We start from the raw sequence: 25,451 nt of genomic DNA on the forward strand, positions 1-25,451 counted from the left end.
TATTTCACTAATGGCAGATCCAGGTAGATTATTTTAGAACAAAATGATAAATTCTTTCTTGACTGAGAATGATTCAAATAAGCTATCTGGCAAAATAGTAGAAGCAGACTTGCAAGCAGACATTGTCACTCCATTCATGAAGCAGTCAACTAGGATCATGGGAACAAACATTTATTGTTTGTTTGTCTATTGTTGCTACATCCAGCAGTGCCCAAGGACTACTAGATGCTGGAGACCAAGACCCAGAAACTCACACATGCAAGGTATGTGCTCTGTCACTTAAACCACATTTCCAGCCCCTATCTGAACAAACTCTGGGGTATGAACACATATATGTTGGTTAGGAACTTTAAAGTTAGATACAGCTACAGTCAAATTCAGCTCTTCGTGTGATTTAGATAAGTTCAAACCACTCTCTAGAGTAGGGGCATTTCTCTCTATTTCTCTTTTGTTCTAGGAATATGCCCAAAGTTGATCAGAAACTCCTCCTGGCTCTGTGTTCAGGGCACCCTGCAGTGGCCGAGACTGAACCCTGGCCTTTCCACATGAAAAGCATGTACTTAGTCCATTGAGCTGTCTGACCATGTTAGCCTAATTTTACATGTAAAAAAACCAAGTTGAGTTAGGTTAAATCAATGTTTAAAGAGTTGATGCATACTTAGCAGGATTCTGAACTTTTATAAATATCTGGCTAAAACTTTTTTTTCTGGAAATAATATTTTTACTTTTTTAATTAATTTATTTTTTAATTTTTATTAGTGAAACACCATGATGTACAGTTGTAGACTTACAAATTTTTGTGCTTGGATTTCAATTATACAATGATCAAATACCCATCCCTCCACCAGTGCCCATTTAAAAATATAATCAGAAACAAACCACTCCTTGGCATGTGAAATACCATGGAGTTTTCACAATATTCAATGCACCTCACCTCTCAAGCTTGTGTCTAGATATATCATCAGTTCTTTCAATGACAAAACTGTAATAGTCAAAATCTCTAGAATTCCAGAAAAGATTTAAGTGAGGTTGCATATTTATAAAGGTCCTGATGTCCCCAGTGGGGACTAATGTGCAGGATCTTGGTGCTACTGGAAATTGGTTTCCAACTCATTACTCATTCTTCAGACATTCTCTAACAAACATTTTTAAAATAAGATTTTTGTTTTTAGAAATACACACTTATTCCCACCTTGAGAATCTCCCTATAAATATTTCCCTACTTGAATTTCTCTCAGATGGGTAGTAGGAGCCTTTGAGCCTCACTTCAGTGAAGTGTGGACGGATGTGGCAGAGGGTGCTGTCGTGACTCTGGGTCTCCAAAGGAAAGAAAGGGAAGCTGGCAGTTTGGTTCAATATCTCGAGGTCATCTCCACAGAATATATTAATAAATGAGAAGTGGTGCTCACTTATTAACCTTTCTATTGAAAATAGCTGACAGTGGGCTAACAGAGCAGAGTTTAGAGATAATAATTAAAGTGCCCACGTAAAAATTACCTTCTCAAAGGGTTCTCTCTATTTTATCCTGTCACTGTCACTGTCACTGTCCTCCCGTTGTTCATCGATTATCTGGCTCTTCTTTCTATGCAAGAAATGACATTTGATTCATAGAAATTGCTGGAGTGATAGCACAGCGGGTAGGGCATTTGCCTTGCATGCAGCCAACTCAGCCGACTTGGGTTCAATTCCTCCGCCCCTCTCTGAGAGCCCAGCAAGCTACCGTTGAGTATTCCACCCGCATGGCAAAGTCTGGCAAGATACCCGTGCCGCCCAGGAAGTATTCAATATGCCAAATACAGTAACAACAAGTCTCACAATGGAGACATTACTGGGCCCCCTTGAGCAAATCGATACAATGGGAGGACAGTGCTACTGAAATAACTGGCAAGCCCTGGGGGCTTTGAAGAAGGGTCCATCTGGTTGATAGGAGTAGCCAGTGGCTATTTGTTTGACTTCGAGCAAATGACTTAATTGTGGAAACCCTCAACATCCTCCTGTGTAAAATGAGACTGATAGAGGCCCCATTCTAAGAGTTGCTGTGGAGATTGTCCTGGTAAAAAACACCAGCTTCCTGGTCCAGTTATTGTTGGGTCAGTGGTGATTACTGTTGTTTTCAGTATTTCATATATAATACCAAATATTTTTCAGTTCCTCAACACCAAATTATATGATTTTATTATTAGCATATGTAACAAATATGAAGCTAGAAACTTTAAGGTCATGTGGAATTCCTGGGCATCATTGAAAATAAAACAATTATTCATTCATGCATTCTTTGACCATATGCTTTATGTAACAGTTATTCTACAGTTTTACTAAATGGGGGTTTAAAGAATTAGTTATGTCTTTGAGGAGTAAATATAGAATATTATTTTTATAAATGATTTTATAATTATTTATAAAAATAATCATATAAAAATATTTTATAAATAATATAATTATGTATGGGCTGGAGTGATAACACAGCAGTAGGGTGTTTGCCTTGCATGCGGCCGACCCGACCGACTCGGGTTCAATTCCTCCGCCCCTCTTGGAGAGCCTAGCAAGCTACCCAGAATATCTCGCCTGCACGGCAAAGCCTGGCAAGCTAACCATGACGTATTTGATATGCCAAACACAATAACAAGTCTCAAAATGGAGACATTACTGGGCCCGCTCTGGCATATCGATGAACAATGGGAGGACAGTGACAGTGATAATTATGTACAATTGGTTAGTAACTCTACAGTATTCCTGCTTTCAGAGTAATTGTCACCAGCAACTTGTTAATCATTGAGTTCTGTCACAACGAATATGAATGATAAAGCATTTATGTGTGCTGTGTGGGGTTATGAGGGACATGAAAGTTAAACACTTCTCAGATCAAGTATCACTGAGATGCTAATAGAGATAAGATAAAAAGAAAAGAGATATTTCAAATGGTAATTGAAGAAAATACTTTTCCTAGATATGTCAGATGCCCCAGCCCAACTGGCTGGAGCGATAACACAGTGGGTAAGGCATTTGTCTTGCAAGTGACCGACCCAGGTTCGAGCCCTCCATCCCTCTCAGAGAGCCCAGGCAAGCTATCCAGAATATCCCACCTACATGGCAGAGCCTGGCAAGCTCCTCGTGGCATATTCGATATGCCAAAAACAGTAACAAGAAGTCTCACAATGGAGACATTACTGGTGCCTGCTCGAGCAAATCGATGAACAACGGGAAGACAGTGCTACAGTGCATGTCAGGTGTGACTTACATTTCTGATGTTGGTTTTCATCAGTAGTGGCTATTTATGTAAATCAGTTTAGTGTTTGATAACCAGTTTCTATTGTTCCTTTTGCATAGTGTGAGGAGCAGTGATTAAGGGAATCAGCAACTTCAGGGGCACTCGGCAGCCCATGAGGCAAATTGTGACACTTAACTTTCTTTCCTGACTTTCAGCTTGTCAGAGATTTAACACTTCTCCTAGAATGAGATATTTTCTGCCCATCTATTTCAAACAAACTCTTTCTCTAATAGGAAATTCAAAGGCAAGAACACATGCACCTAGCCATTTTTTACTGCATCTATTTGGCTGTGTATCTGCCTCTTTTGAAAAAACTCCAATGTCCTCCAGAATATACATTATCTCTTACTCATCTTTGAGTCCTCACAACCCAGAAAATTATGTGGCAAGTGGTAGGTTAATAAAAACTGTTGTTGTTAGAGAGGAAATGGCAGGGTGAAAGGCATGCCCAGATACAAGGCTTGCTCTACTGCTTAAAAACGTTGTCATCTTGGAAAGGCTATTTAATTTTCTAGATTTCTGCTCATTTCTCCTTGTTATAGGAAATGAAGATGTTGACATGTCACAAAGTTAGCATATAAATCACGTAGATTTATATGCTAACTTTAATTACAAAATTACAAAGATCACCGTGGTACGTTTTCTTTTACACTTTGGTTTGAATTCCAGCCCTGTACTTCTGTTGCAATGATTCTGTCATTGCAGGCTACTTTAGCTTCTAAGTGACACTCATGCCTGACAATAGTCACACTTCCTTCCTGCTAAGAAAATATATTTTTCACTGGAGTTTCTTAAAAGATGTTTCTCTTTCAAACAATGCCAGGCTTTTTTGAACATTTAGACATCAGAATATTGCAATGGTTTCCAAACAGACATGGCAGGGTCATGGCAGGTCATCTACACCTTCCCCTTCCTCAGAGTCAAAGGAAAGGCACCTGGAGGGTCATGTGCTAACCCTGGAACAGACCCCCCCCCTCCCAGAAAGACACCAAGGATCTGGAAAAAGCCCCATGAAAGCTACTTATTCATAATGGCAGAACTGAGGAAAATCCTGGTGTATAAAATTAGTGACTATCGGACAATTAAAAAGAGCATTTTCCATTACCATCACTGAATCACTGTCATCCTCTTGTTCATCAATTTTTTCAAGCAGGTACCAGTAACGTCTCCTTCATCCTAGCCCTGAGATTTTAGAAAGTGCCACATTTGAGGCTCTTTCAGGGTCAGGAGAATGAGACCCATCATTGTTACTGGTTTTTGGCATATTGAATACACCACGGGGAGTTTGCCAGACTCTCCCATGTGGGCAGGATACTTTTGGTAGCCTGCCAGGTTCTCTCCAGAGTAAGAACTAGATAATAAGATATAGTGCGGCTGAATTTGCAGCCATGCACTTCCGGGAGCTGGGTTTTATAGTCTCTGGGTCTTGGCTCTGCAGATTGCCCATCTTCCAGTATGTAGGTGTTACACCCACCAACTGCTTCCGGCACCTTGTAATCCCATCAACGGCCAAGACCCAGAGACTATAAAACCCAGCTCCTGGAAGAGAACAATGCAGAGTCTCCTGCCTCTGTGCCTGGCTGTCCTCACTGGGGCCCCTTGAAGGAGGGTGAGTTGGGTTTCCCTCCCCACCCCGAGCAGAGCCCCGGCAGCTGAAGACCTCCGGTTCAGCCACAGCCATGCTTAAGATCACTCGCCACACGTTCAGACGAGCCTCATGCATGAAGGAACCGGCAGAGGAACCCAGGTGTGCGGGACCCGGGGCATAGATCTCCAAGCCTGCTTGGATTGGGACTGGGCCTCCTCCACCCAGATCCCCCATCTTCCAGTATGTAGGCATTAAACCCACCAACTACTTCCGGAGCCATGTAATTCCATCAACGGCCAAGACCCAGAGACTATAAAACCCAGCTCCTGGAAGAGAATAGCACAGAGTCTCCTGCCTCTGCACCTGGCTGTCCTCACCGGGGCCCCTTGGAGGAGGGTGGGTTGAGTTCATTACCATAGATGACCTAAAATAAAAACAGGGTCATAAAAAGGGTTTGGAGACCTAAGTCATAGGTACATAGCAGGCTACTAAAGTAAGAAACTAGAAATTTGAGTAAATGCGTTTGCCAACAAAACCTGGTATTGATTTCTTGTCTTAAAGATTATGCTTCTTTATCAGGTCTGAGGCTTGAGTTAAGGCAAGAAGCCTGAATATGTGACTTTGTTTTCGGTATCAAATATTTCGAGTTCGGGGGAGAGGGGGCGGTGTGTTTGTTTTTTAATTTATTTAGTGCTTCTTGCCAGTAATATATATATAGCTCAAGTTTAAATTTAAGGTTTTTGAAGTGTCATGCTACCAACACAGAGAATTTTTGGCAAACACCAAATATCACTTTTGGTTTGCATTTAAAAAGTTTTTCCCATCCCATTTTTTTCCTTTCAGTCTTATTCACTTGTAATTGACATAGAGCTTTGTAGAAGATTATATGATATGAGAACTTGACTCACATGTATTATGAAATGATACAGCTAGTTACTTAACATGTATCATATCACATGAATATAAAACAAAGAAGGAAGGTCTACTCCCCCTTGAGATGATAACTTCTAGGATTTACTATCAACTTGAAATACACAGTGATGTTAACTCTAGTCATCATGTTATACATCATATACCTTACATTTGTTGACCTGATAACTGGTTTTGCACATTTTTGCCATGTTTGTTCAATTCCCTCATCACAGCTATGATAGAATATTCTTAGTGTGTATATGCGTACACATTCTGTCTTCCCATTCACCTCAGCGACCTGCAGCTAGCTCTTCACGCCCATGGTTGGTTCTGTGTCTCTGACCTCTCATTGTTAGATTTATCTCCCATGGCCTGATTCTCACATCTGCATGGAATCAACTATGGAATGCTACAACAAATATTGTTTGCAACAAATGTCTCTTGTAAACAAATACTTGTCATTGCAAAACCTATACTTGATCAATCAGACCAGAATCCGAACAACATACAGCAGAGGAAAGGAAAAAATACATGAGAACTAACACTAGTGGGATCAAGTGAAGAGCATATAGAATAGGTTAGGTAAATTGCAGGGGGAGTTTAGAATTAACAATAGAGAAATAATGCTTAGAGCAGAAATAACTTGGATTTGGAGATGCAGTTACCTGGATTCTAATCTGGGCCCTGCCATTTACTTATTTAACCTTTCTGTACCTTTGTATGGAAAGAATGTGCTATTTCAATATTGTGATAAGGATTGAATATAATAAATGTGCAGTGTTTATTAGATCACATTAAGTGGTGATGTTCACAAGTTTTACTGTACAATATTATAATAAAGAGTCTGCTGAAAAAAAGCACATACTGTCCACAGCAGTTAACACAAAGAGTGGACACTTGTTACTAGGCCTTGACTTGGATTATGGAGGGTGAAGTTCCAATGGTTAAAGACCTACCTTGAATTCCTTCTCAATATTTGCCAGTACTGCCAGCTCATTGCTAAGTTCTAAAGCTGTCATGACTGGGTCTTCGCTACTCAATGACAGATAAGCTGGACTTGCCAGGCCTTTGTAGGCATTTATCCTAGACCTGGAGTGGCTAAAGGAGTCGTGCTTCTGTTTCTGGTTGCATTCGCTGCACTTACAGAAGTAATCATGAGGACGCTCAATTCGTGCACCCTTCCTCAAGAGGGTGTGCACAATTTCGTACTCCTGGCAGTGAGAAGCTAAAATAATGGGTGTCACGTCATGGGAGAAGCGTGTCCCATCTTCATCGTAGGCATAAAAATCATCTTGTTGGAGCTCAGACTGGCTGGGGCTTGTTGCTAACCTCTTGCCTTCAGCAAAAGCCGGATGGCTGAGAATTGCTTCCACGATCCGAACATAACCTTTGCTAATAGCTAGAAGTAAGGCATCCCCAACACGAGAGAGATTTTCTTTCTTTAGCAGAAGTTCTGTGATTTCCAGATGCTCATTGGCCACTGCCAACTGAAGAGCATTCTGGCCCATGTAATCCACACAGTTGACGTTGAGTGAGAGGCATTCTTCCAGCATCTTCCTCACCACGGGGATGTTGCCATACTCAGCTGCATCTAAAAAGCGCTCCTCTTCAATAGATAGGCTGGTGGAGTGGTCATTAAACATGTACGCTGGCCCCCGGTTGGCCAACCTTCTGCCCTTCTCCCTGAGAATCGTCTGCCGCCGGTGAGTCAGTCTGTTGTCGGTGGCCCGACTGTAAGAAAATAGAAAAATTGTCAACAAATTGTATTAAGAGCATTTTAGTGTGCTAAATGAACTGCCCTTCAACTAATGCCATCTTCAAGTATATTAGATGCTTTCTCGTCACTGGTAGGCCAACAGTGATTTAAAATGAGGATATGTTTATTCGTTAATGGACTCTAAGAACTTTTTTGAGAATACCAAGCACTATGTAGATCTGAGCCTCCAAATTTGGGAGGGAGCATAGAGCAATTCCCTAATCTCTGTGTGCTATTCACATAGAGACTAATATGTACCTTTCAACTACAGATGGTATAGACATAAAATAAATCTAGTTACAAGTAGTAAATAGGGTATGAAACATTTTTTAAATAGAGAGAGTAACAAATCTATTCAAGTCAACGCATATTTATTGAGTCTATTCTATTCTTGAGTCAGGCACTATAAACTACCCACGAAAACTAATGGCGAAAAAGAAAAGAATCTTTTTTTGCTGTCACAAATATTAAAGTCTAAGGGGGAAGTTGGATGCAAACATATTACCTATTTGCTGCAATAAATCTGTGTCAGGGGAATCTAACGGGGCAAAGTTAATGCAAGGATGATGAGGAGTTGGGTGAGAATGTGTCTTGGGAGAGTGAGACAGGTCGGGTACAGGTGAAGATCTGCCAGAGAGGAAATCAGCTAAGTATGACAGCATTAGTTTTATTCATAGGAACAACCAGAGGTTGACTTGTGCTAGGTGTTATTAAGAGAAATCACTGGGAACTCGAGAAAATTGTAATTAAGATAAGACAGTCAATAATAACTGCTGCTGTAGACATTGGACTAAGAGGCATCCAGCATTCACTTGTGGGCCTTTGGTGTGTGATAGGAAGGGGGAAAAAGATTTCTCCTTTGGTCAAAATGCCATCAAGGATATTTTTTCTTTTTTGATTCATAACTTTTATCTCAGAGTCATTTTTAAATTGGGGGGCCACAATGCAAGTGTTCAAACTGACTCCTAACTCTGCTGGGGAGAGAAATGTAATGCTGGAGATTGAACCCAGGTTGGCTTCTCTGAAACAAGTTTCTAACCCGCAGGACCATCTCTCTGGACCCTCTGAGTCATTTGAGCATTATTATTATCACTTACTAAAAATTCAGAGAGCATCAATTCCTGCAGAATAGGAAAAGGCCAGGATAGGGTGGGGCTTAAAGAGAAAAAATAATAGTGTTATTGATGATTGAGGTTAGATATTTCCTCTCTAAAAAAAAAAGCTCTGAGAACATTTCTCCTCAATGTCTGTCCCAAATTTTCCAGTGTGAAGATACCCTGCCCCACTCCAACCATCTTTCCTTCCAATGTGAGCAGACCTAGAGGACCTGAATCTCTTTTCCTAACTAGGAACACTAGTTACTAAGAACACCACAGTGCAAGGGTTCTGTACCGGGAAAAGGGATAAAATAAGAAAGAGAAGGATCTGGGATATAGACCGTAGTCAAACACAAGCAAAATAAAAGGAAACTGGGAAATAATGCAGCATATGTTGTTCCTCAAGTCTAGACAGCAGCTGGTCCAGATTAGAATCTGGTTCTAGCTCCTAGGAGGTATTTGATAAGTATTTGTTAAAATTTTGAATGAGTGGGGCCAGAGCACAAGTAAAGCAGATAGGGTGCTAACCTTGCATGTGGCTGACCTTGGCTTGATTCCCAGCACCGCAAGAGGGTCCCCTAAGCCCATCAGGAGTGATCCCTGAGTGTTGAGCCAGGAGCCAGCCCTGAGCACCATGGCGTGTGGCCCCCAAGACAAGACAAAAAAAAAGAATAGCCCAGCGTATTGTACAGGATTATTTCCAGGGTCAGTTGAAATTAGACATGTAAAGAATACTGAACCTTGGATTTTGTTATTTTTTGATAACCTCTGTCTCATCATTTTTTGTATGCCTTTATCTAGCAATAATGACAGTGGCTTTATCACTTTTAGTTGTTACTTAGTTGAAATATCCATAAAAAGTCAAGGCTGCAATGGTAAATGTGTGTAGGTGGGTTTAGTTATTTTACAGAAATACAAATTATAATCGGTAAACTTAATCATGATTTAAATTTTAACCTGGTTTCAAATATTTACTTATTGACATATCTAAATTTACATTGAGTTATAATAAGTCAGATTTGGTTATATTTAATTCCATAATTTTAAAATAATGATTTATTTCAATGCCTTATCTTGATAAGCCACTAATCCTAAGGATATATCCAATTTCCTTCTAAACTACTATAACGTCATGCCTATAGCTTCCATCCTTTAGAAGGACATTTCCATGGAAATTGTGTTCTTCAGCTTTAAAGCATTGCCTGTCTTATTCTATTACCACAGATATTAATCATATGCAGTGACATAAATTTACATAGTTTTATTTAAAAAAAAAGATCTGTGTTATCATCATCACTTTAGCACTGTCACCAGACAAGACATAGAATATTTATGGAAGCCATCTGAGCTTGCTTACAGAGATAAACATTGCATGCAGGAAGGCAGACCTCCTTGCATGGTTGGAAGAGAAAGGACAAGCAGCTTGCATGTTGACAGAACAAAACGCATGCTTTGCAACCTCTCCTTTCCTTCCCCAAATGCAGTAAAGAATAAATGCTCCCACATAAGTTATTATGCCACTAAGATTTAATCCTTGACTTTCAAATGCAGTATAAATAACTTTAAGAAACAAAAAATTTAAACCTTACCATAAAGGTACTAAATGTTGATAGGGTGCCTCTCTGAGAATTTTAAATTTTAAAATAGGTATTGTAGAATTGAAAATTAATTACAAGTAGAACCTAGGAAAAACCATTTCTAGAGAGACTTCAGCTCAAAGTACTATAGCAGTGAAAGAGATATTTTATTCCATCTAGTTGTAAAGGACACGCTTTTGCAAAGTTAGCTTTTCTATTTTTAGAGAAATGTTTTTTAATTGTTCCTTATCCATATAACCATAGAAGGCATAATATTTAGTACATTTAAGTGTCTGTACTTTTTAAATTTGTTTCATCACAATGTAAACAATTCTTAGGAAAGAATGTCCCCTACAGCTTTCAAATATTGATTAGGTCATGAAAACTAAGTTTTTACGTACCTCATTTTCCTCATTCTTTCTGCTGGTGAAATAGTGCCTGCTTCCCTGGATAGTGGGAGATGGAATGACCCATCTGTACTGAAAATGCAGCAGCACAAATTAGCTTCTGAGCTGAATGGACTGTATTCTTGAGACCAGAGCATGTGCATTAATTTCCTCTCCTTCCTGCTCAAACATGATGCACTTTCATCAAATGGAACTGTGTCTCCACAAATTCAGGCCCATCTGAAATATCTAGCTCAACTCATTTTTTTCTTTAAGAATCCATGAAAAATTTTTAATCAAACCATAATTGTACTAAAGTAAAGGCTTTAAAGATACAAATGGCATGTAACTATTCCAGGAAGCATAGAAAAACCCAGACTTTTGGAATCATCCTGGGAATGAGGAAATGAAGAAATTTCATATTATGTATTTTTATTACATACACAATTTTCTTTGTGGGGAAGTCAGACTTTGATATATGAAGATTAATAATCAACACAACTAGCAATTTTACAGACCACTTTAGGAGTATGGATGATAAAAATAGTTTTATTCTAATTTTATAACAATTAGGCTATTTTTACTCTGTCTACTTCATCACTGGCCACATGACACTTCCTGGTTGACACTGATTGTCCTGGTTGTCCCTTCTGCTGAGACTGGAGGAGCAGAAAACAACCCTGGAGCCCCTTCATTCTGAGAGAGTGAGGACTTCTGCCTTGATCTCCACTGGATCGCCAATGTGTAGGAGAAGGGAAACAGTGATTTCATACGTAACTGCCAAGTGCATAAATCCTTCTCATCACAGGAGTAAAAGTTTAGAGCATGTTTTTTTTCCTTATAAAGCCAGCAGCTTCCACAAGGATGCACAATCCTACAAACAAAAAGATGAGCAAAACATGGGTGCTCAAGAACTCAAAAGGCTGCCATGCATGCCCCATATGTGGGAGACCAGAGCTCCATACCTGGGACAGCACGGTACTCTGAGCACAGAACCAGGAGTAACCTCCTCAAAGCACTGCCAGGTGTGGCTCCAAAACATACAAATAAAAAATAACAAAGTATAAAGACTGAGCCACAGTGTGTTCAAGAATATTTTATCTCCATTTCTGTAGGATGACATTGCTTTGTCCTTTCTCCCTTTCTCCACAAGGAAGTTAGGTTTATCAGGTTACACCCATCACAGTGCTCCCGAATCACTCTCATTCCTTGGTTTATCTGTAACCACTTCTCTATGCTTTCCTCCCCAATCAGTTAATCAGCTTTCCCCCCAATCAGACTCTGTTAAGGTTAGATTCCTCAGAAATCTAAATTTTATATGTATGAGTGAAATATTGCCCTTCTCCTCTCCTCTTTTGAATAGTTTACTTTAATGCAATGTCCTTTTTGTATAGATACAGAAAGACAGTTAATATTATGCTTTTGTAACTTTAGGATTTAATTGGCTTTGAATATTATTCACTCCCGGGCATCTGCTTTCTCGACTTAAGCCTCAGTTGCCCTTGGTTCCTAACACCCCAAAGCAGGGTCCCGACGAGGGACTGAATGGACCCAGGGCAAGCGGTGAGCTACCCTGGCATCGAAATGGGCCAGGACAAAGTGCCACGATTCTTAACTATAAGTTAAGAGCTTGATCATAGACAAATGCTGTCATGATCCAAAAGTAACGACGAGAGTAGGACCCTGATAGGGATAGGAAAGACTATCTGGCCTGAGCACTGTAGTCTGAGATTGAGATGGCCCTAGGAGGGCAATTCTATAAGTTTAAGGTATTTCTTACTGTATCCATACAAAATGATTTATATTATATATGCTTATATGTTTGTTAGACAAGGAGAGGAGAAACACACCCAGGGGAGTCCGCTCTAGAGTGGATTGATCTGATAATGAGGATCTGTCCTAGGAGTGGATGTCCCCGAGGGAAAGAATTCTACCCCAATTGATTGTGATTGCACCTATGTGTAATTGTTACCCCAACCCCACATGCTTTGGGATTTAACTAGACTGTAAGAGTGGGCTGAGTGATCAGAATCAGAATCCAGACTCCAGAGAAGGAGGGTGAAGGGGGATTGAGAAGGAGAATGAAGTAGCATGGGGGAGGAAGACGCAGAAGGAGAGGCAGAGAACAGAGACAGGAGTGGACAGAGAGAGGAATGGAATAAACTGCAACTAAGACCAGCCAGCCTGGCCCTCGTTTCCTTCCCTCGCCTGCCCATCGCCATCGACCTCCCTGGGGTGGGGGAAGCGGCCCGAGACTACCGAACGCTGGCGGCGGGAAAGAGCCGCCGCTGCTGTGCTCTTTTTGAGTTTACACACATTTCAAAAAATAAAAGGTAGAAAGGGAACATTAGGGAGTAAAGGAGTTCAAGGACACTTTTCTTTTTCTTTCTTTTCTTCTCTTTTCTTTTCTTTTCTTTTCTTTTTCTTTAAGAATCAATCACTGTGAGATACACAATTGCAAGGTAACTTGTAACTGGGTTTCACTCATACAATGTTCTGACACCTGTTCCTTCACCAGTGTGCATTTCCCACCATCATGTCCCCAGTTTCCTTCCTGCCAACTCCCCCACCTCCACCCCAGCCTGCTCTATGGCAGGCATTTTTCTTCTCTGTCTCTGTTTCTCAGTTTCTGTCTCTCTGTCTCTGTCTCTCTCTCTGTCTCTCTCTCTCTATTTCTGTCTGTCTGTCTCTCTCTCTCCACCCTCCCCCCCACTTTTGGGCATTCTTGTTTGCAATACAGGTACTGAAAGGTTATCATGTTTTTCCTTCTTTTACCAACTTTCAGCACTCAGTTCTTGTCCTGAGTGATCATTTCCAAAAAGATACTTCTTAATAGCATCCTTGCAGCTTGTCCTCATGATTTTCTGAACAGATACTGTCTCACTTCTGCTCTCTGCCTATCCTTGGCACCACATGCATAGCATAACCACCTATCTGCACAATGTACTATTAAATCCCTCTTCACTTTCCAATACATTTCAGTTTTTCTTCATGTTCATTTAGTTTCTGTCTTCTCCTTGAATGCCTCTCAGTCCATCAAATACTTTGTCTCTGACCGGTCACATGGCACCACTCCTTCCTCACTCCACCAACAAAATGAAGCCTGGACTCTACATTGTGAGTTGGGCACCAGCAAGATGGATGGAAAGTGTACTGTGCGCATCACATATTCATCATGTGTTCATTTTCATCATTCACTGGAATCTTGTTTATGTGCATTAGAAACTGAAAATGTAAACGTGAGTAAATATTGAAACAGTTATAGGAACTTGACTTTTAATCAAATTACTGAATCTGAAATATCATTATTTCTTTCAGGCCCCTGCTTCTGGTTTTATTTATTCATATGTCATTTCTTCCTCATTTCAAATGATCTTCAGTAGATATCTAGTCACATGCATTTATTCTGATCGAGTAGTCTTTGGGATATTAAAGTTTTTATGTATAATATGAGCAAAATATATCTAACTTTTCAACAAAGCAAGAGGTTTCAACCCTTTGCTACTATTATTAATTTCCACCAAAACCAGTGTATTATTTAACATATAGTCACATTCCAAAAATAAGTCCTATATAAGACAGCTCAGATAGACAAATACAATATATTTAAATCAGGTAATCTGAGGAGTATATAATTATATGAAAAAGAATTTTTTTATTTTTTACTGATATTCTGTGGTCTGGTGGGTCTATCGATGATTTCTAGTCCATCTAATTCCAACACCACACCCATCACTAGTGTACCCTCTCCCTTTGAAGAGTTTAATGAAAAGATTCTTAGGAATGTGTGGGCGATGTTAGGGAAATCCAACATGGAACCACCTGGTGCTTTGTTTAAGACTGTAGATTGGATCTGAAGAGGCATAAGGACAGAGAAGTACCAGAAGTTAGGCAGGCTAACTGAGAGGAGCAACTAACCTTCAAGGAGAGAGCCAGGGGACTGACCTCCTGCTCGCTGACATCCCACCAGCCATCTGGTGGGTGGCACCCAACCCAAAGTCCAAGAACAAAGGTAGCCTTTGGTGTAGTCCCTCTACACCTTCGCCAGTTCTATCCCCCTCTATAAAAGACTGAGTGTAATGTTGAAGAGCAATTTGTCTTGGTTATGATTAATTCCTTCAGAAAAAAAAACATATACACTAAGAAAACAGTAAGTATACTTTTCCTTATAATGAGTCACTGATGCATCATCATTTCTCACCTTTCTGAGCTTATTTTTCTCTTCTTTAAGCTGTATGTCAGGAAAGACACCCACATTCCATTCCAGGCAGTTCATTATCTTTTTAGAAAGAGACCTTAGCTGCGATTCAACCATCTGTATTCTAAGTTGGTGTTCCAGGGGCTGGAGAGATAGCACAGCAGGGAGGGCACTTGCATTGCACATGGCTGACTTACGTTCAAAACCCAGCATCACACATGGACACCCACCCCCCATCACTGCCAGAAATGGTCCCTGAGCATAGTGCCAGGGGTAAGCCCTGAGCACTGCCACACCACCCCCGACAGAGAGAGAGAGAATGAGAGAAAGAGAGAGAAAGAGAGAGAGAGAGGAGAGAGGAGAGAGAGAGAGAGAGAGAGAGAGAGAGAGAGAGAGAGAGAGAGAGAGAGAGAGAGAGAACTCTGATTTAGAAACTTGGAACAGGTCTACAGTGTGTTCTCAATCACCACCACAGGGCTAAATCCAAATGCTCAAAGTGAGGTTTCATCACTCGGAGACTAGAATTATGAGCTAGTTCAAATGTACCGAAAGAGAAGGTGGGACAGGGTGGAGCATTATTTGACTGATGGAATGAGAAATTGTGGGAAACCTTTCTTTTACTCAGGGGCTCTGGGTCTTTGATGCCACTATAAAATATCATGTCCACCACTAGCAACTTAGCAGTTTATTCATCAATCAGTTCAGGTATTCAAAACTGGGTTCCAGGGGCTTGAGCAATAGTTGGGTAAGGCATTTGCCTTGCATGCTGTCAACCCGGGTTTGATTCCCAGCATCCCATAGGGTCCCCTGAGCACCGCCAGGAGTAATTTATAAGTGCAGAGCCAGGAGTAACGCCTGTGTATTACCGGGTGTGACCCAAAAAGCAAAAAAAAAACACTGGGTTCTAGAGTGTTCCTTACTTAGGGCTTATCCTTAAGGCAGAATATAATAATTTAGGTTAGATAAGTCCCCCAGAACTAAGGGTTCCAATTTAGAAGATATGTTTCAGAACTCAGCTTTCAAGTCTCTAACGAATAGCATTTGGCTCTTCACCATTTGTAGCTATTGGGCTATTACAGGCTCAGTGGCAGAGCACATGCCACATAGAGAGAATACCTGCCTTCAATCTGCAACACCATGACACAGAATCTGAGGGGAACAGAAACAATTAAGGGCAAATACAGTGTGGCTGAGCTGGAGCTGAGGGGTCCTGGGGAACTATCCGAACTAGAGGGAAGAATCTAGCTTTGAAGGGGGAAAAGGCATTCTTGAGAAGCCTGATTCTCCTCTGGCGAGTTGGGTCTCAGATGCTCCAGAGATATAGTTGCTTTGTATGGTGATTCTGTATTTAGTAATTAGTGAAACTTGCACTGCACTGCACTGTCCTCCAATTGGGTAGCTTGGGTACCATGCGGGTAGCTTGCCGGGCTCTCTGAGAGGGCAGAGGAATCGAACCTGACTCAGTCAGGCCAGCCACATGCAAGGCATGCAAGGCAAACACCCTACCGCTAGTGTGAGATTATTTAGCACTTCATAGATCTATAGACTTCAAACACTTCTTAATCATAAATGTTCAACCTTTTCCGGTTTGAAAATATGCAATAAACAAATGTGCATGCTATGTACGTAGACATGAAATAACTTCTCTGTCCCTGATGCTGTCTCTTAAGCATGAACTCCATGCCCCAAATAACACACTGACCCTTCTTTGTCCTCTGTTCTTGCTCTACACACTAACATAGCTTAAAATGTATTTTCAGTGCCCTGGTATTTTCTTTATAATCTTCAATATATTCTAAAACTATCCTGAAACTGCATTCTGTTCTTTTCTCTTCCTCCTCTGATTGAGGATTTCCTTTACCAGTTTTGTATACACCTAATTTTTGAACTTGATCTCATATTCATATTATAGTTCTCATGCCAAACACAAGCCTGGGTGCGCACACACACACACACACACACACACACTCAAAGCTTTGTCACATGTTTAGGAATTTCTGCATTTTTTTAAATTCAAGGTCAAGAACTTATATTTTTGCCACACAGTTAGAATGTCACTTTTAATCAATAAGCATATGTGTCACAGCCATCCCACACAAACTTCCTCTGCCATCAGAATGCTATATTTTAAAAAGAAATATATCCTGTGTTTGTTAAGTAAGCATGACTCAGATAGTTGAAGGGAAGGGAGACTACTCTGCAGTTAAAACCCTTTTATTTGCTTCATCTCCTATAAAATAAGTCTGTTCATTTAAGATCTCTTGCCAGAAGGATATAATCTAATTTATAACACACTGGTTTTCAGATCATAGAACTGCAGGAATAAAATAAATTTATATATGAATATGAAAGGAGGAATGAGAAGAAGTCAACCGATTCTTACATACTAGATCGGCACAATTAATATCTTTCAATAGTACGAAATATGATTTTTTCAATGGGGTGATGCCTTTAACAGACTGGGCAGGGGCTGGGGCCTGGCTCTGTGCCTGGCTTCCAGCTCTAGCACTGCAGGGAAAAAGCAGGTGGGGCATGGTTTAGAAAGCATAATACATTGTAAACATTGCCCAATGATTTTGAAAGCAAATTATATTCTATAGCTTTGTTCTGTATATCATGCAGTATCCTCATGTCAAATATTTTTAAGCTACACAATTAGTTTCTCTAATCCTGTGCCCTAAATTCATAAATTGGCATCATTTTTTTAGGAAAAGTTATTTTAAAATAGTGAAAACAAGGCTTTGGAGATAGTCAAGTGGTAGAGCCTGGCATGTGTGAGGCCCCGAGTTTGATCCCTGGCTTGGCTCACCACCGCTCTGTTCTCCCAGCATGCCAGAGGTCCCTGATGAAAAATGGAGAAAAGGAGCACAGATACTGGAGAGTCAAAGAATGGGTTCAATTCTCTCTTGGCCCTTTGTTTGGCTCTGGCTTCCTCCAAAATTATACCGTTCCTATTTCAAAGGATCTGTGGGAAGGCTGTAATATCGTATGTATTCCATTCAGAAAATACTGTAGACCTAGCATACTCCTAAGAGCTCTATTAGTATTAATTAATTGTTTAAACAATCGCCTTTGATAGGTGCTCTTATTATTCTCACTGAGGTAACATGAGGCACCAGAGTGCAGGGGTGGGGGAGGGCGGGTGGTGTGATGCCCACTGTCAATGGTCCCCTGAACACCATGAAGAGACCCCCATGCACGGAGCTGGAGGAGTAACCCCTGAGTGCCACTGGGGCTACTCCCAACCCCCAAAAGAAAGAAGTTACCACTTACAGTAGCAAGTGCCCCAAGCTGAGCCTTAATAACCATTATTCTACTGTATTCTAAAGTAATTTTTACTTGTAAACTCATGTATTTATATACCTTAAGTAAAAAATTAAATAAAAATTTTTTACCTTTAGTAAAAATGAAATATGGCAGTTTGTTAGGTTTTATTTTGAGCATGCTATTGTATCAAGTAAATTATCACAATCACGATCATCCTGTTGTTCGTTGATTGCCTCAAGCAGGCACCAGTAATGTCTCCTTCTTCCTAGCCCTGAGATTTTAAAAGAGTCATTTCAATGCTCTTTCAGGGTTAGGAGAATGAGACCCATCATTGTTACTGGTATTTGGCATATTGAGTACGACATGGGAAGTTTGCCAGACTCTGCTGTGTGGGTAGGATACTTTTGGTAGCCTACCAGGTTCTCCAAAGGAAAAATGAGATAATAAGATGTCACACGGCCACAAATGCGGCCGCGTGCTTCCAGGAGCTGGGTTTTATAGTAACTGCGTCTTGGCCTTTAATGGGACCCACCTGGTGCTGGCGGCAGCTGGTGGGTGTGACGCCTACCTACTGGAAGATGGGGGATCTGGGTGGAGAAGGCCCAGTCCCAATCCGAACAGGCTTGGAGATCTCAGCCCCAGGAGCCGCATGCCTGAGTTCCTCTGCCAGTTCTTTCATGCATGAGGCCTGTCTGGACGTGTGGAGAGTGGTCCCAGCATGGCTGTGGCTGGCTCTGGAGGTCCTCAGCTTCTGGGCCTCTGCTGGGGGGCAGGGGGAGGGAAACTCAACCCGCCCCCCCGCTCCAAGGGTCCCCGGTGAGGACAGCCAGGCGCGGAGGCAGGAGATTCTTGTCAATTATAAATTCACTAAATATTCATATCTTTCTAGTTTATAAATAAAACTGAGCATAATATGTATATATAGAATTAAGTAGTTTGAATGGAACTGGATGATTAAGAATGACATTTATTCAATATTTACTATGTACCCATCACTTTATAAATGTTACTTAATTTTCTTCTTTTTTTTCTTTTAGGGTCACACCCAGCGATGCACAGGGGTTACTCCTGACTCTGCACTCAGGAATTACTCCTGGCGGTGCTCGGGGGACCAACTGGGATGCTGGGAACTGAACCCAGGTTGGCTGTGTACAAGGCAAACACCCTACCCGCTTATGCTATTACTCCAGCCCCAACAAATGTTACTGAATTTTCACTTTGATTTGTGATATGGGCTTTATTATTTCCACTTCACCCATCATGAAGAAATGTTGAGGAGCTGGTTCTAAACAGAGATTCTGTACATAAAGGAAAGTGTTAATATTATTTTTAATAAAACTATTAAAAACAATGCTTTGGATTAGTTGCGATATATAAGAAACTCTAAGTTTATACTAACAATAACTGATTAAAGCAAAAGTGTAAACTTATGTTTGAAGAGGTTACATTTCATATCTTAAATTTGATGTTTATGAATGTAAAACATGCATGCTGAAGAAAACTTCACTTTCCAGTTTAATAATAAAATTTACAACAAATACCTTCACCTCTGCATCTAAGAATTAGAAACTTAGTTGGATAACCTATGTGAGCTGAGAATTAGGGAGAAATGTCCTATAATGTTCTCTCTAAGATCATCTTCTCTTATTCCCTAGTTCAGTTACTATCACTGTGGCCTTCTAGTCTCGCAGGAAAAATGCTGATGGCACCCTTGTCTCATTCTCTTCTTTGATACCCTAGAAACAGTTCATTTAGAAAATCCACTCTCAGCTGCACCTGAAAACAGATGGCAGATGTCAGTACTTTTTGTTGTATAATTCGACCACGTTCATCTGGATCATTATTTCAGTGTTCAGTCTGCTTCCATTGTGTCCCTGCAGTATCCACCACACCACAGTGAGCACTCAACATAGTGGCTAAAGTAACATTTCAAACATTAGTCAGGTTCCCCCTTTCCATTTCAAAACCCTACAGGATCACTGTATCACTGTCCTACCGTTGTTCATCGATTTGCTCGAGTGGGTGCCAGTAACATCTCCACTCGTTCCTGACACGTGCTAGTGTATCATGATGGCACATTGGGGGCTCTTTCAGGGTCAGGGGAATGAGGACCATCATTGTTAATGTTCTTGTCATATGGTGTAGCCACAGGTAGCTTGCCAGGTTCTGCCGTGTGGGCGGGATACTCTCAGTAGCTTGCCGGGCTCTCTGAGAGGGATGGAGGCTTTTGGGGCAGCCTCTAATCATCTTTACAAGTGTTCCCAGTCAGGCAAATATGCGGGAAGCATACTTTGGTAGCCTGCCAGGTTCTCTGAGAGTGAAAACTAGACAACAAAAGGTCGTGTGGCCACAAATACGGCCTCCAGCTTCCTGAAGCTTGGTTTTATCGTCTCTGAATCTTGGTTGTTGGTGGGATTACAGGGCAGTTGGTGGGCGCAGCTGTCTAGCTACTGGAAGAAGGGGGATCTGGGTGGAGGAGGCCTAGTCCCGATCCAAGCAGACTTGGAGATCTCAGCCCCGGGTCATCTGTCTCAAAATAAAAGCAGCGATTTTGCTAAGACCTTCAAGGCGAAGAGCCAGCTGACCTTGAACTGCCTCTGTTTTCACCTTACATTGGGCTCCTTCCCCCACACAGTCCCTTTGCTCCAGTCACCCTTCCCTCCCGTGTGGGGCAGGCTTGCGCCAGGCTCTGCTTTTCTCTGCTATTCTTACCCTGGACACCTGCCCCCAACATAGGACTGCAAGTCCAGTTCCTGCAGAACTTCACCTTTCAGCAACACTTTCCCCGGGTCTTATTTAAAAGTCAAACACTAGTGCATACATTCCAATTCTCTCTTCCTGCCTTTTCCACCATGATGAATTGCAGGACAGTGGAGGCCCTGCAAATCACCCACAGCTGTATTTTTGCTTACTTATTTTATTTATTGTCTGTCTCTCACAAGAATGTGGATTCTATAATTCTATAAAGGCATGGTTATTTCTCAATGTCTGAGATAGTGCCTGCATCTAGTGAGTTCTTAGTAAAGCATGAACCAGAATTAGATAGATAGAACCAGGATTGACTGGATACCTCTAAGAATTTGCTTGCTATAATTTCAGCACCAGTGTTGTGTAGATAATTACTGAGGATAAAATAGTATAAGCCCTTTCCGACTAAAATAAAATTTTAAAAAAAACCAGAAAATGCAAATAATCAAAGTCAAGAATGATAGAGGTAGTATCATTGCAGATTCTGCAGATGTTGAAAGAATAATAGGAAAAGGGACAGGGCAATCAGAACCATAGTATAGTGGGTGGGGGCACCAGCCTTCCATGTGGCCAACCCAGGTTCTATCCTTGGAATTCCATATGGTTCCCTGAGCAACACAAGGAGTGATTCCTAAGTGCAAATCCAGGAGTAAGCTCTGAGCAAGAAGAAGAAGAAGAAGAAGGAGGAGGAGGAGGAGGAGGAGGAGGAGGAGAGAAGAAGAAGAAGAAGAAGAAGAAGAAGAAGAAGAAGAAGAAGAAGAAGAAGAAGAAGAAGAAGAAGAAGAAGAAGAAGAAGAGAGAGGAGGAGGAGGAGGAGGAGGAGGAGGAGGAGGAGGAGGAGGAGGAGGAGGAGGAGAATATTATAGAAAGTTTATGTTTATAAGTTTGACAGCTTTGATTAGCAAAAGATTGATCTTCAGATATAACTCCATAAACATGCTACATCAGCGGGTAGGGCGGCTGCCTTGCACGCAGCCAACATGGCCGACCCGAGTTCGATTCCTCCGCCCCTCTCGGAGAGCCCGGCAAGCTACCGAGAGTACTCGATATGCCAGACACAGTAACAACAAAGTCTCCAATGGAGATGTTACTGGGCCCGCTCGAGCAAATCGATGATCAACGGGAGGGCCTTTACTTTACTTTACTATTAATTATAAAAAAAAATTGGTAAGTTGTGCTTCAAAAATTTTTAAATACCTTAATTTTTCAAGATGTTTTTAAATTTAAAACATTTTTAGTTTTTTGGAAGCTGGAGTGATAGTAGAGTGGGTAGGGCGTTTACCTTGCATGCGGCTGACCTGGGTTCGATTCCCAACATCCCATATGGTCTCCCGAGGACCACCAGGAGTAATTTCTGAGTGCAAATCCAGGAGAAACCCCTGATTGCTGGGTGTGACTCAAAAAGAAAAAAAAAAAGAAAAAGAAAAAAGAAAACAAAAACCACAATTTTAGTTTTAAAGAGTCTAAAGAGTTAAAGATAGACAATAGACTAGGAAAAAATATTTGCAAATAAACTACCTGGTAAGTGATAAATAAACTACATGATAAGTAATGAAGCACTTGTTTTTAGAAAGAAAATGGAATAGAAATACAATGAAAATGACAAAAAAAAAACAAGATTCCAAGCAAAATTAATCAGAGGACAGACACATCATAAAAAAATAAATATAAATGCAGATAAGTATAAGAGAAGATGATTAACGTTATGAGTCAATAACGGGGAGCTGTGGGGACTGGGGTGGCAGCCCGGTAGCTGGAGCACATGCTCAGCCTGCAGGGGCTTAGATTCAAGCATAGCCAGTGGTGACCCACCCCTGAGCACTAAACGGAGATGCTCCTGAGCACTGCCCGCTGCAGCCCCATAGCCCAAACAATAATGATGTAATACTGACAACTAAATGCAGTCATAACCACTCTGAGATGCCACTACATGGGCTATAGGGATGGCTCTGCAGGCTGAGCTCAGATTTCTCATGCAGGAGGCCCAGGGTTGATCCCTGATACCCCAAGCACTCCTGAGCACAGAGCTGAGAGTAACCTCTGAGCACAGCATGGGTATGGCCTGAAAACCAAAAATTAAATGCTTTTGCTATAAAAATATACTTTAAAGATCATATTACTGCATTCCTATTAGAATTATTTTAGTTAAAATTAAGAGTCTCCAGGACGAATGGTAGCAGAGGACCCAGGCTGTCCTTCCCCAGGCCCACCCAGCAGACTGGCTGTCACACCCACAATTTACCTCCAGGTGCCATCTTAGCACACCAACAGCCCTAGCCCAGAAACTCCCAGTTGAATCCCAAAATGGATTAGTGCCATATAGAAAGGCGGAGATTAGTACCAGGAGTTTTGCTCCATGGCTTGGAGTCCAGCCACACATTCTAGGGGAAAAGGGAGCTCAGATAGAGAAAGGAGCACCAAATAAAGGATGTTGGGAGGATCCTCCCAGGATGGGAGAAGCATGTTGAAAGTAGACTGTAGAGCAAACATGATTGCCACTCAATGCCTCTTTTGTAAACCACAACACCCAAAAGGAGAGAGAGAACAAAAGGGAATGCCCTGCTACAGAAGCAGGGTGGGATGGGGGGATGGGGGGGTGGGAGGGATTCTGGGACCTGCGTTGGTGGAGGGTGGGCACTGGAGGAGGAATGGGTGTTTGATCATTGCATGATTGAAACCCAAACACAAAAATTTGTAAGTCTACAACTGTACCTCATGGTGTTTCACTAACAAAAATTTTTTAAAAAACATATATCAATCAGCACCAAAAAAAAAACCAGAAATGTCTTTGGAACCCAACCATTTATAATATAGAAATTTACATTTACAATCGTGGCCAATGTGTGCTCTCATGATATTCAAAATGAGCAATAGAAAATAAATTATCTAGCTTCTGCCCCTGGCAGGTAGGCTTGAAAGGTGGTGGGAAATTTCAAGCAAAACAAAATGCCCAAAATGACAAAATGAGAGAGAGAGAGAGAAAGAGAGAGAGAGAGAGTATTGGGGAAATTGTCTGCCATAGCGGCAGGGTGAGGACCAGGATGTGGGTGGTGGAATATGTGCAGGGGTGGAGAGATGGGTGTTTCATCATTGTATGGCTGAATCTCAAACGTGAAAGCTTTGTAACTCTATCTCACAGTGATACAATAAAAAAAAATAATGTGGAGTTCATGCCCAATTCAATCAGATTATTCAATGGCTGAACAAATAGCAGCACTCCTACATTATTTTAAAAAATGACATGAAATTAAATTAAAAGTCATTATACCATATTTTAGTGAGGATGAAGGATGGTTAGAATATTTTTCAGTTCTCTTTTTACATTGTACAAATCCCTAATTCAATGGCACCCTCTTCTGTCAGTATTACAAAATAAAGATATTGTAGAGGTTTGTGGGTGTTTTGGTGTTGGGAAAGGGTTTATGCTTCACCCTTTAGGGCGTTAACTATTGTCTTCAAGAAAAGAAGACTTTTTCTCTTTTGCTTCCTATCCCTTTTATTAAGAAATCGCTAAAAGACACTTTCACAATTTTTCATTTTACCCTTTCCTCTCCTGCCCCCTTTCCAACATACACATTTTGAAGAATGCTCTTTCAAACAAGACCCACATTTTTTATAAGTAAATGATTTATTTGTGAATCAATTTTGATTTATAGTTAAAGCATTAAATAATAGATTAAGAATCTTTCATACTTCTCTGCTTCAATTTGCTCTTCTAGTTAAACTGTTAATTACTGAACTTTATCAGATCATATATTTACTTTTATAAAAGATGCAGTCTAATAACTTCCCATTGCACTGAGTGTCTCAGGACTTGTCAGGAATAAACCAAATAGGGTAGTAAACTGTCTGACCGTACACAGCTCAGACTGCAGACTCTGGCTATGTTGTCTTTAGTGTTTCCAGATTTCTCCCTCATCCCTGGAATAACCTTCCTTCCTGACCTATGTATGTATTGTTGTCTCAATGCTGCCATTTAGCTCTGTTCCTGGAACATAATTTTCTTGCCTGGTCTAAGTTGAAGTGGCTCTCCATCCTATCATATCTTGTCCCACTTATCGATTTCATTTTTCTAAAAAATATGTAATTTTAGTAAAAGTAAAAATGGCCTTGCTTATTGTATTTGCTAGGTCCCACAACCCCCCTCCCATTAAAAACCAGCCTTCAGGGGAAGTAACTTGGCCCTAGACCCTGAAAGGCAACCATGAGTTTGCTTGAGAGATAAATAAGTGAATGGAGAGAAGGTTCATAAAACAGAGTCTCCAGCTGTGGTCAGACGGAGGGACATTGGCATATTACATCCGTGAAAGAGATGAAGCTTTTTGGGGTGCAGTTTCCATATCTCTTAGGGATCTTGGTACTTGTTGCTGAAAGGGCCAGAGATCCCCAGGTGTTCACAAACATTAACGTGATAAAAATTCTTCTTTACTGTGGGAAGTAACAAAGCAGACTGAGTTCTGTGAAGCTATATAGTGTAAAGGACATGACCAAAGGTCTGCTGCCAAGAATATCTTTTAGGATTCTAGTCCCCAACCTAGAACCTTCCAAGCCCTCCTTTGTTCAAAGGAACAGAAACCTCTGTTCTCTATGGATTGCAGGAGAGCTGCCAGCTGAGCAGGAGTATCCCCGGCACTGTCCACTTCTGCTATAGCTC

At 41.1% G+C, this 25,451-nt stretch overlaps 1 protein-coding gene across 1 annotated transcript in view; it reads right to left on the reverse strand.

The window, feature by feature from the left end:
* Nucleotides 1-25,451, reverse strand: part of TRPC6 (transient receptor potential cation channel subfamily C member 6) — a 76,007-nt gene that overhangs the window by 28,593 nt on the left and 21,963 nt on the right. Inside the window, exon 2 of the mRNA XM_056115035.1 lies at nucleotides 6,725-7,499. Coding sequence (XP_055971010.1) covers nucleotides 6,725-7,499 — 775 coding nt within the window. The remainder of the gene's footprint in view (nucleotides 1-6,724; nucleotides 7,500-25,451) is intronic.

The sequence above is a fragment of the Sorex fumeus genome, unplaced genomic scaffold (assembly GCF_029834395.1).
Source record: "Sorex fumeus unplaced genomic scaffold, SorFum_2.1 ptg000028l, whole genome shotgun sequence".
Lineage (NCBI taxonomy): Eukaryota > Metazoa > Chordata > Mammalia > Eulipotyphla > Soricidae > Sorex > Sorex fumeus.